Source organism: Chlamydotis macqueenii, chromosome Z (assembly GCF_036417535.1).
Source record: "Chlamydotis macqueenii isolate bChlMac1 chromosome Z, bChlMac1.mat, whole genome shotgun sequence".
NCBI classification, from domain to species: domain Eukaryota; kingdom Metazoa; phylum Chordata; class Aves; order Otidiformes; family Otididae; genus Chlamydotis; species Chlamydotis macqueenii.
Window position 1 is genome coordinate 28,375,143 of NC_141593.1, and position 12,364 is coordinate 28,387,506.

Genomic DNA, 12,364 nt, shown 5'->3' on the forward strand with positions numbered 1-12,364 from the left:
GAGTATAGTGGTTGCAATGAAGTATACAGGACGTGCTAAAAGTCAGTATGAACTGGAGCCAAGTGGTATGCTACAACTGATAATGCCTAATGCATTCTTCTCTTTCTCTTTGGTAGCAGAATGCAAGCCACAGTTTGCTTTCACTTGGAGGGGTATGCAGTACACCTGGAATCGACTGCCCCAGGGGTGGAAACACAGCCCTAATATTTGCCATGCTCCCTTTTTTGCTGTACATGTTAAAAACCGGTTTTGGCTTTTACAGTTACAAAAATAAAGTAATGAATACTCTAACCAGGAATAAAGGGGCCCTGCCTCTGGCCATGTGGAGGAAAGGGACAACCAGGTTTACTTGACTGTGCGGGTCTGATGGCCTGGCAGATCAGCTCCACAGCAGATAGCTTGTGCCATACCACTTGGGCCAGTCTGAAGAGGACAATATGTGAAAAAATACGCTTTACACTGCAGCCAAGGACCATAGTCCCATCCTGGGTGCCAAAAAGCACTGTTGTGGTTTATCCCCAGTCAGTAACTAAGCCTCTCACAGCTGCTGGTGGTATGGGGGAAAAAATCAGAAGAGTAAAAGTGAGAAAACTCATGTGTTGAGAAAAAGACACTTTAGTAAGTAAAGCAAAAGCTGTGCACATAAGCAAAGCAAAATAAGGATTTCATTCACTACCTCCCATCAGCAGGTAGGTGCTCAGCCATCTCCAGAAAAGCAGGGCTTCACCATATATAATGGTTGCTTGGAAAGACAAATGTCGTATCTCCAAATGTCCCCCCGCTTCCTTCTTCTTCCCTCAGCTTAATATGCTGAGCATGACGTCATATGGCCTGGGATATCCCTTTGGTGAGTTTTGGTCAGCTGTCCTAGCTATGTCCCAACTTCTTGTGCGCCCCCAGCCTATTTGCTGGTGGGGTGGTGTGAGAAGCAAATTATTCTTTCTATGTTTCTAAGGTTGTGTATTGGAGAAAGGAACTTGGCAATGGAAAAGCATGTTCAGGGAAGCAGGAAACACAGAATAATGTGGAGAAAAGAGGCTAAAGAAGCACCAAAAGGAGACACTGTCATTCTCCTTCCTTCCTCTGCCCCTCTTCATTCCTTTAGAAAAAAAAATACTTATCTCATTTTATTAAACACAGGAATGAAATTACATTACAATTTCTTTAAATAGTAACTATGGCTGCTGCACCTTTCTACACATTTGCCGCTAGGATCGCAGCCAGAAAGACAGAAGGTCCTGCATTCTGTCCTGAGGACAGAAGTTACACCGTAAGTCCTACGGACAGAACTTAATGATAAACTGAAAGGTACTTTTTCAAACAACACTATGCAGTATATGTAACTTCACGTAGGTCAAACGAAACCAATCACAAGAAATCTATTTATACAGAAATTCTGCCTTAATGAAAATAAGCAGTGTGAATTCAGCTTTTCATCCAAAAAAACTGTTCTGACAATAAGAGTTTTGACTGAATAATTTTTCTTTCCACCTTAAAAACACATGAGTTGGTAGAATATAACTGATCATACACATTTACCTTCACATTTTCATAAACATTCAACTTCTGAGCATTTGGCAACTTACATAGCTCCATTAGTGTAGACTGTGTCACTTCCCTCCACATACTGAACCTGGGCTGGGTAGACATGCTGTACCTGTTGGACAGTCTGCACTTGCTGTACCTGAAAACAAGAACAAGCGTTATGGAAATTCCCTCTCCAGTCTTAATTTTTTGTTTTCTACCACAGTAAAGATTAAGAAACCTGTATTTTACACTTGCTGTCATTTAGAAAAGCCATATTTTGGTTCAAGAGTAGTCTAGAATCTAAAAGATGCAAAAGGACTTAGAGATTTCACAGACTGGCACAATTTTACGCAAGGAACTGAATCAAGACAGTGACAATGCTCATATTTAGTAAATAGATTTAACATAAACTACATTCAAGTGACTGTTATTTTTCTCAGATATTTTATTATAAGGCAACTTCAGACTGATTCAGTTGGTCCTAAGGACTGCAAACACCATAATGCCAGATGAATCTGGGTTTCATGCAGTTGATGGGCCATCTCCAAGAGCCCTTTGAGAATACTCTAGTTCAATATCTTCAATTCTACTGTATTTTCAAAAGTTCTCCAAATAAGCACATTTTTTCCTGCACTTTTATATTATTGATTTAGACTGTGAAAAAAAAATCTAGATTTTCAAAGAAACCTTCTCTTAGGTTGACATTAAAACCTGAATTCTGAAAAAACCAAAACACCCAAGGTTTTCAATGAAGCTATACTAGCAGGACAGAAATGGTTAAAATATCTATTAAAGTCCAATGTTTTCTGATTTCCCATATAAATCATTACATAAATTGATAAATATACCTGAAGTACAATTTCTCAACTTCAAAGAAAATACACTTTAAAGATATTTTCTAATTATTAAGGTAAGGTACACCTAAGGACATTTCCTCTCCTAATAATATTTAGTTATTAAACAGAAAGATTCAGTTCTCAAAGTCAACACAAAAAACTCTGATCCAAATTATGCACATTACTAGGATTTAGAACATTTTTTTAAAATTAGAAAACATAAACAGCATAAAACAAAAACATAAAACAAAAATAGAAAACATAAATAAAACTAAAATAGCTGTGTTATACAAACATATTTTCAAAGAATTAAACTACTTCTATTTCCATCATCTTTGACTTCATAACTTAAATTAATTCAAATCATAATTCAAATCATAATTTAACGGACTGGGGTTGATCCAAATCCACTATGAGAAAGTTATGTCTGCAAGCTTGTTATTAATTAGTAATGCAATAATTGGCTAAAATGTTTATGTGCTTTACTGTGAAACATATCTGCAACATATTATGATAGTTTTTAAGTTTGACTCTAAAAGTACTTATTCCTCGTGAGTGACTCAAGTTCTACAACCTTTAATCAACCAGAGAAGGGGAGTCATCGTGGATCAGTCTATTACAGGGCACCAAACTGATCTACTTAACTGATACAGTGAGAAAACATCTTAAAGCAGGCTTTGTTCTTAAAACCAGTAATTTGTCACATGCCATGTAATGGATATGCTCAATTTTATGTCCCAGTAGTATAGCTGGGGAAACATGGTGGAAATGGTGCCGTTGTCAGTATGAAATCCATGTTCTTGTCCAACCTCTCCCAAAATGCACTTCGTTACCTGTTTACACACACTGGATATGGCTTATTCCCTATTAAAAACCCCACACTATTTTTCTATTAATAAAGGAAATAGGATCTTCTCCCTGCAACCTGCATACTAATAAAATGGAACTCTAGAGTATGTACAAACACAACATTAAAAGTTTCCTATCACTAAATGCAGGCCCCTTTCCCATCCTACGCAAGGTGCCATATTCTCCCATTATTCTTGGATACAAGCTGCTGCCATTTCAAAAACAACAGATTCAGCACGTGCAAGACCTTTACAATAGAACTGAGAAGATACTGCTGGGACAAAGTGGTACAGAGTTTACCAAAGCTCACTGTATACTGAATAGGAAACTGTAAAATTCCAAAAGGTGTTTATTTTCTGACTTGCAACAACAACAGCAGCAATAATAAATTAATTTACCATGAAATAACATATAAAAAATGTTAAAATAAAATTTTTCATTTATTAATTTCAAATTTTCAACAATTTTTATATAAATCTTTATTAGCCTAATATGCAGTATTACTAGAAATGTCACAACTGTTTATGCAAATAAAGTAACTTATTTTTTAAATCAACATTTAAGAATGGATACACTACAGTGCCATTAAAACATTTTATCTACTTTTGTAGATCAAAATGCTTTTCTTTTAAATTTTAACAATTAAGTTCAATACAAAAGGACCACTGAATTAAGTTACTTTTCTCCCAATACAGTAATAAAAAAAAAAGACAGTTTATAAAAAAGTTATTTTGCTTCAGCTTCTCTGAAACTCAGTACTGCTATGGTTAAATTGTTTATGGTGCCCAAGGAAGCTTTAGTCACTACATTGTACGGCACTGTACATAACAACCTTAAGTTAGAGATAAGTATTTTTCCTGTCAAGCAATGATAAATAAGTGGCCTTTAGCATGGCCTTGTATATGAAAATTCTGCCACGTTGAAAATCTTTGTTACATGATATCTCTAATACTAATTTTATTTCCTATTTTACTTTATTTTGGGAAACGTTTTTATGTCTCTGGATTTTCTTTTTAACCTTCAATAACAGGAAGAAATGAAATGCATACACCTACTCTCTGTGAGCACAAAATTATTTGAGGAGTTGGTTATGAGGAAAAAAAAAATCACCAAAAAAAATTAACTTTTTTGTTGAAATTGTAAAAAAAAACCAAAATTTCTTTCTTCTATTTATCATCTTCCTTGCACCTTTTATTAAGCTGTTAAAAGAACTGTATCAGCTATGTTCTTTAGTTTTTAGGGCACAGCAGTAATTGGAGATCACAGTGGGAGCATTCAACAGAGATCTGAACCTAAATAGCCCTCTTGTATGAAAAAATACTCTAAGAATTAAATTATTTGGGCTGAAAATACAATTAAGTATTTATTAAAAGTGACAGTACGCAAGTTCAAAATTTGTATGTTCTGGGGTGAACTGGTGAGTTAGTCATGGTAATTGTTATTGTCTGGCTGGAAAACAGAAAATTAACTGACTTGCATAGGAAATAATGATTTAGGTAGGTGTTCTGGTTTTGTTTAGTGAGGGAGGGCCTAAGGTGGTAGCTTCTGTAGGAAACTGCTAGAAGTCGCTCCCCGTTGTTTAGTGGACTCGGCCGGGCCTAGGGCGGACCCGCTGCTGGCCAAGGCTGAGCCAATTGGTAGCAGAATGTCCCATGATAACGCCTCTGCAATAATGTATTTAAAAAGGGGAAAACAAGAAGAAAAAAAAAAAAAAAAGGGAGAAAAGATGTGAAGCAGCTGAGCTGGGGCAGAGAGGGAGAGGCGCAAGCCTTGTGGGCCTTGCAGGCCTCACCCTCTGGCCTCCCGCCAGGCAGCCGGACTGAGCCCAACTCGGCCCGGCCTCGCTGCAAGAAGTGGAGACGAGATGAGAAATGAATAAGATGTAAAAAGGATCCTGAGAGGCGTCTGCCAGCCTGTTGTGAGGAACGGCTGCAGACGCCAAGGTCAGTGAAGAAGGAGGGGGAGGAGTAATGCGGCTCCTGGCCAAGATTCCCCTGCAGCCTGTGGTGATAGCCATGGTGGAGCAGGTTGTCCCCCGGCAGCCCATGGAGGTCCACGGAGGGGCAGAGATTCACCTGCAGCCCATGGAGGACCCCACACCAGAGCAGGTGGAGGCCTGAAGGAGGCTGTGGCCCGTGGAGGGCCTGCGGGGCAGCTGTTCTGGAGGGATTGCACCCCGTGGAAGAGATGACCCACGCCGGAGCAGTTTCACAAAGGACTGTGGCCCGTGGGAGGGACCCCACAATGGAGCAGAGGAGGAATGCTAGTTCTTCCCCCAACGACGAAGTAGCGGCGTAAAACAACACGTGATGAACTGACCGCGACCCCCATTCCCTCTTCCCCCCGTGCCGCTCAGGAGGGGAAGGTAGTAGAGATAATGTTAAGCCCAGGAAGAGGGAGGGGTGGGGGAGGTTATCTTGTTCCCTCTCTAATTTTTCTGCTAGTTTTAGAAATAAATGAATAGCTTTCCCCAAGTCGTGTCTGTTTTGCCCGTGACGGTAACTTTAAGGATTTTCTCCCTATCCTTATCTCAAACCTTGAGCCGTTTTTCCTTATATCATCTTCCCCTGTTCTCTCGGAGGGTGGGGGGAGCAAGAGAGAGACTGTGTAGTCTGGTCCCGATCGGGGCTGAACTACGACAGTAGGGTCAGACAGAAGATCTTTCATTCGTCTTGCTTCAGTGATTCTAGCCTGAAATAAATAACTGGAATAGGATGACAAGTAAGCAGCTGAAATGTTCCAGGAGAACAAGAGGTGAATGAAAACTTATCTCAATACACATGTGTAATTATTAGTTGAAGGGGGAAAAAAAAAGGAAAATAAATCATATTCTTAATTTTCTCAGAGCAACAAATGAGGGACTAAGTTAATGGTATCTATGAGAGTTTGTCAACAAAAAAAAAGTGCATAAAAGCAAATTGAAATGCAGAAATTACACTGAAGCATAAAAACAAAATTAAGAGAGAATTTTGACTTCCACTAAAAAGTGCTTATGTTTGAAGTACCACCAAGCAAGGAGTAAAACAACAGAGAAAAATATATAAGGATTTTTAAACTCCATTTAAAAAGGAGCATATAATTTTCTAGTGTCTATGCAAACAACTTGGATGTGCATAGTTGCCTGTTCTTAGGGACAGAAATAGTTTTTATACTTTAATTAGTCTGGATTACTTTTGGCAAGCAACATATAAATAGCTGTAATATTCTAAGCACATTCATATTTATGCAATGGCTAATGTCAGTTCATGATTATGTTTTTTCATATGCTAAGCATGATTTTGCAATTAAGAGCAATTTTGATTAGCAGAACCCTGCATCTCCAGTTAATGATACTATGCTTTGTGAATACGATGGCCATCGTGTATGGTGAATATGAAGAAATGCTTTGCTGAGCTTCTGATGCATGGATATACTTTTATAAAATGGATTATATTACTATTTCTAGTTTTATTTTTCCAATCTTTCCACATTGCATGGTGTGAAATACAAAGTGAGGTTAATTTTGAATCCTTAGAAGCTTACTGCACTGTGCAAGAGTGCCTGTTGAAAAAGCCATGATACATTAGAGAAAAATCCCCATATCTGAGGAAAAAAAAAACCTAAGAAAACTTTTTAGGCTATTAAAATGGAATTTAATTACACTCTCACATTTTTGGTCCTACTCTTGTTGCTTTTTGCTTATATGTGGACATGTCTGTCTCCTTACTATGCCTCTCTATCCAGTCTCAACAGTGATAGCTGCTGTGCTGTGTGAAACCAGCTGCCACCAGTGTCACTTTTACCAGAGCCGAAGCCCATGCATTCATTAATGATATCTTTTTTTCCTATTTTTGGAGCACCAGAGCAGAATTTCATGAGCTCCATATTTACACTAGCTATATGCAAATCAAGGATTTGTTTTAGCTGAAAATATCAAAAGTTACTCTTTTGCTATTTGCTGAAAAGACGAGATGTTTCAGTTCAAACACAGCTGTAGGAAAAAGGCTCTTAGTCCACCTTTCCACTAATCAGCTTGCTCTTCTTCAGAGAAAAATGTTTCATTTTGAAAAAGATATCATACATTTTACAAGCATAAGTAAAACACTGATGACATGAAAACAACCCTAAATCAATGCATGCACAAGATGTCATTTAAGCATGGTGTATATACAGGAATGGAAACATGAGAAACAAAGACCTCACTAGGAAAAAGGAAAAACTAGCCACTGCTTTAATATTAGTTAAAAACAAATCCATCTAAATTGGTGTTATTCACCAAAAAGTACTAATAAATTACTGTAAACACAGTAATACAGAAGTTTCAGCTTATGCCAAATTGTGGCATATACACAGACACTTATGTTACAGTACCTCTAATCTTAACAAAATTCAAGAAGTGCCCTATTATTTTAGTAAATTATAGTCACAAGAGACATAATCCAAACGTGAATATTCACACATATTTTGGATACATCTGACATTGTTATGTCTCTTATAAACCATAGAAAAAAACCAAAATCGTATCTTAGAAACAACATACCTAAGCCCTTTCCTTCAACTTTCAACACTGGTAACTTTGAACGTGCAGAAATAATAAGCCCTCCCTCTGCCATCAAAAGAATGACTTAATGAAATTAGCACTCTTTCTCCTGATTTTCTTTAGGCAAATTGGTCCATTTCTATCAAACGTACGTAAAGCCTATATTAACTTTAGACAAATGTGACCTATTTACAGATAATTCCTCAGGGCAGATAACATCTAAAATTTCCTCAACACAGTGATTGTTTCAGTGCTTGATATTCCTTTTTTTTTTTTTTTTATAAACCCTACAATTTACCTAGGATTCTATAGGATTTACCTATTCCACCTACATTCTTCGTCACTTTTCCTGCTCACACACCACATAGACATCTTCACCCTTCCTCTTCTCCTCACCACACATCGACTTCCATAATCTATCCTCTCTCTCTAGACAAATCTCCTGCACATACTGTGTTTTAATCATGTCAATACTGTCCGCATTGGATTTCGCAACATCCTTTTTGCATCTTCAATCCCTGCAAAATTGAGCAAACTCCTCTTCCTTGGTTGGGTTGATCCCTTAGCTTGCCTTTCTGAAACATTATGCTGATTCCTATGGTCAGAGTTAAGAGTCAGGTGGAAAAATATAACCTAATATCCTCACAGAAAAATAATTCAAAATAATGATGGGTTATTCAATGAAAGGGAATACTCAGAAGCAGCAGTACTAAAGGAGATGTATATAAGATTGATCAGGGACAGTTTTACATACTTAGTGCAACAAAAACCAATCATTTTCCTGTTCTCATTGAAGTGTAATCAAGTAAGAAAAAAAAAAAAGATCTACTCCTGGGCTTCTGTGTTTTGACATGAGCATTACACTAATAGAAGACAACTGGACTAACTTCAGAAAAGATACAGCCAGCCAGTGACAATGATTAATCTATTATTTATGTGGGAAAATAAGGAACCAATTATATCCTACAGGTTTTCAGAAAGGTAGAAATGTGGCACAAGCAAAGTTTATAAGCAACAAAGCCTTGCTTATTCTTCATTTGCTTGTGACAAAAATATAACAGAAATGCATAGATGATCCTATCCTTACAGTTCAACTATTCCAATGATTAGAACTACAATATGGTAAAGTAACCTATATGCCACTAGTTGGTTACCAATCTTCAGTCCCTCACACTGATCAGTACCTCATATGGATAAAATTCAGTGTCTAATATGTATATCCTATTTGCTTAAAACAAGCAACTGTGTAGCACTACCAAACTGCCATCTTTTCTCTGAAAATCTGAAAAACAGGAATAACAAATCACATAAACTACATCTATTAAACATGTCATCATGAAAGAATACAAAAATAAACAAATTATCCAGATCATATTTCATGAAGAAAAAAAAGTCTTGCATTTCACAAACACTACGAAAGAGTTAACCAGACAAAATCTCCTACAAAGGTTAGCTAAGGTCAAGCATCATGGAAGCTTCAATTAAAACCTAACATAGGATTCAAAAGCCTCTATCCTAATCAACATTCAAGTAAAGAGAGACAGAGCTATTTAGCAGTTGGAACTCAGGAGAAAATATCTCAAACAATTCTTGATTCACTAGTGGTGAATTCTGAGTAAATACACACAGATAAGCATTTAAATAAAATGTTAAAAGTTCAAATTCAATGCTTTTCTGCATCAGTTTTTTTTTCTAAAATAAGTTTGCATCCTAAAAGATACATGAAGATACATGCAGAAACTCTAGTAATGGAACTATGAGGCATTATAAATTAATTCTGTACATAAAGAAAAAAAAATATTAGTGAAATGTATGAGACTGTGGAATAGATAAATAAAAGTGTACCGCCTGGAATTCTAGAATGCTGAAAAATTTCATTTAGGAAAAACTGGTCCACTGGCACAGAAACAATTTACACTATTTAATAAACTTATGTCCAGTTCTCCTATTATTGGTTCTGAAATGGTGAAGTAAATTTTTGATGAATAACAACATCAGATGTCACTCACAGTATCCATCAAACAGACAACTAATTTCTGTGTATTCTAGAAAAGTCCTGGACAGCTGTCACGGCTTCTAAATTCAGTCCCTGCTATCTACCTTTCCCCTGTTTCTACTTTTCCTTTTTTCCTACCCATTTCCTTCAGTCACCACTCCTTCCAAAGCTTGTGAATGCTGCATAAGTGAGTGACCATCTCATGTAATAGACATGTGTGCTGGCTGCTACAAAAGTCTTCTTACTTCTCTGTCAAATGCACATCATGAACTACCTATTGTCATACCACAAAAGCTTCGATGACATTGTGCAAAGATCTGCAGGGAGTCAAGCAAACAACAGTGCTATTCATTTTTACATTTGTATTGCATTTACTTGGACATTCAACTGAAAGGACAACTGATGTAGCCAATATAATCAGAAACATATTCATTACTCATGAAGGAAAAAATGTAAATATTCAGTAACATCAAGTAAATTTCTATGAGCTATTACATGAATTCTACAATGACCTACAGTTAGAATAATGTATGTATACCACTAATGTTTCTCAGATGCTCTAGTTAATCAAAAGATCCTGAAAATAGCTTACTTTTCTCTGGCTATTTTAAGTCCAGCAAAATAAAATACATTAAAGCAGAGCAAAGGAATTCATTGTACAAAATCAAGTTCTTCACTACATTGTGAAGAACTCTTCTTCCTGTTGTTTTTTTTTAATCCTCCCAAAACTAAGAGCCACGTACCTGTTGCTGAACTGGTACTTGCTGTACTACCTGTGTGGGCACTGCTGCCTGGCCAGCCACAGATGTCTGTAAAGTCACAGTCGAACCTGTATCCGACCCAGTCTCTGATGTCTGCATCGTGATCTCTGAACAAAATGAAGATGTAAAATCACAAGGTTAGTGCATTATTGTTTTAATTTTGTCATTTATGTTAGCACACTAATTTGTCACTTAACTATCTGAATCTTAAAATTAGCTAGTTATGGTATTAGCCAAAAGGTTTTTCCTCCTAATAGCATATAAAACAGTACAAATGAGTTCTTATCCTATTTTTATCTTGTAGTTAAAGTATCTTTTCTTTACATGTGAAGAAACATGTATCACTTCTTTGATTTTTGTCACTTCAGGAATAACTCAGAAAAATCACCAGAAAATCTTCTCTCAGCTTGTAAATAACTGGCCATTATTCAAAACTGGTTTTCATCTGGCTTACTGAATTACACTAGAATTCTATACATTCAAATTCAAAGTTAAACTTCTAGTGGGCCACAGAATGAAGGGCTGTAATCTGGAAAGCAGATTCTGAAAAGCATTTAATGAGTCACGTGAAAAATCAATGCAAACAACCTTCTTCAGCAGAAGGCATTAAATCGAACACTGTAGCTAAAATCTCCAAAGAATCATAGAATGATAGAATGGTTAGGGTTGGAAGGGACCTCCAAAGGTCATCTAGTCCAACCGCCATGCAAGGAGCAGGGACATCCCCAACTAGATCAGGTTGCTCAGAGCCTCATCCAACCTGGCCTTGAATGTTTCCAGGGGTGGGGCATCCGCCACCTCTCTGGGCAACTTGTTCCAGTGTTCCACCACCCTCAGTGTAAAAAAGTCTTTCTTATATCCAGTTTGAAACTACCTCACTTTATTTTAAAACCATTACCTCTTGTCCTATCACAACAGGCCCTGCTAAAGAGTTTCTCCCCATCTTTCTTATAAGCCCCCTTTAGATACTGGAAGGCTGCTGTAAGGCCTTCCCGGAGCCTTCGCTTTTTCAGGCTGAAAGCCCCAATTCTCTCAGTCTGTCCTCATAGGAGAGGTGCTCCAGCGTTCTGATCATCTTCGTGGCCCTCCTCTGGGCTCACTCCAACATGTCCACTTCCTTCTTATGTTGGGGGCTCGAGAGCAGGACAGAGTACTCCAGGTGGGGTCTCATGAGAGTAGAGGTGGAGAATCACCTCCCTCAATCTGCTGGCTACACTTCTTCTGATGCAGCCCAGGATGTAGCTGGCGTTCTGAGCTGCAAGTGCACATTGCTGGCTCATACTCAGTTTTTCTTCCACCAGTACCCCTAAATCTTTCCCCTCAGGGATGCTCTCAATCCATTCTCCACCCAGTCTGGATGTGTGCTTGGGATTGCTCCGACTCACATGCAGGACCTTGCATTTGGCCTTGCTGAACTTCACAAGGTTTGCATGGGCCCAGCTCTCCAGCCTGTCAAGGTCCCTCTGGATGGCATCCCTTCTCTCCAGTGTGTGAACCACAGCATACAGCTTGGTGTCATTGTTGAATTTTAGCTTCATTATAAGAAGAGAGGATGCTTTGGTTGTAAAGCAGCTGTCAGTAACTTCAGAGAAGCTTTGAGATCATAGAATCATAGACTGGTTAGGGTTGGAAGGGACCTTCAAAGGTCATCTAGTCCAACCCCCCTGCAAGGAGCAGGGACATCCCTGACTAGGTCAGGTTGCTCAGAGCCTCATCCAGCCTGGCCTTGCACGTTTCCAGGGATGGGGCCTCCACCACCTTTCTGGGCAACCTGTTCCAGTGTTCTATAACTCGCATCGTAAAAATTTTTTTCCTAATTTCTAATCTAAATCTACCCCCCTCTATTTTAAAACCATTAGCCCTCATCCTATTGCAA

At 38.0% G+C, this 12,364-nt stretch overlaps 1 protein-coding gene across 5 annotated transcripts in view; it reads right to left on the reverse strand.

The window, feature by feature from the left end:
* Nucleotides 1-12,364, reverse strand: part of RFX3 (regulatory factor X3) — a 126,110-nt gene that overhangs the window by 52,020 nt on the left and 61,726 nt on the right. For 4 of the 5 annotated variants that reach the window (XM_086769929.1, XM_086769927.1, XM_086769928.1 and 1 more), the window contains 2 exons: nucleotides 10,471-10,595; nucleotides 1,587-1,684 (listed from right to left, as the gene is read on the reverse strand). The exons of the other annotated variant lie outside the window; for it this stretch is intronic. In XM_086769929.1, coding sequence (XP_086626055.1) covers nucleotides 1,587-1,684; nucleotides 10,471-10,587 — 215 coding nt within the window. In that variant the 5' untranslated portion in view covers nucleotides 10,588-10,595. The remainder of the gene's footprint in view (nucleotides 1-1,586; nucleotides 1,685-10,470; nucleotides 10,596-12,364) is intronic. 5 annotated transcript variants of the gene reach the window in all.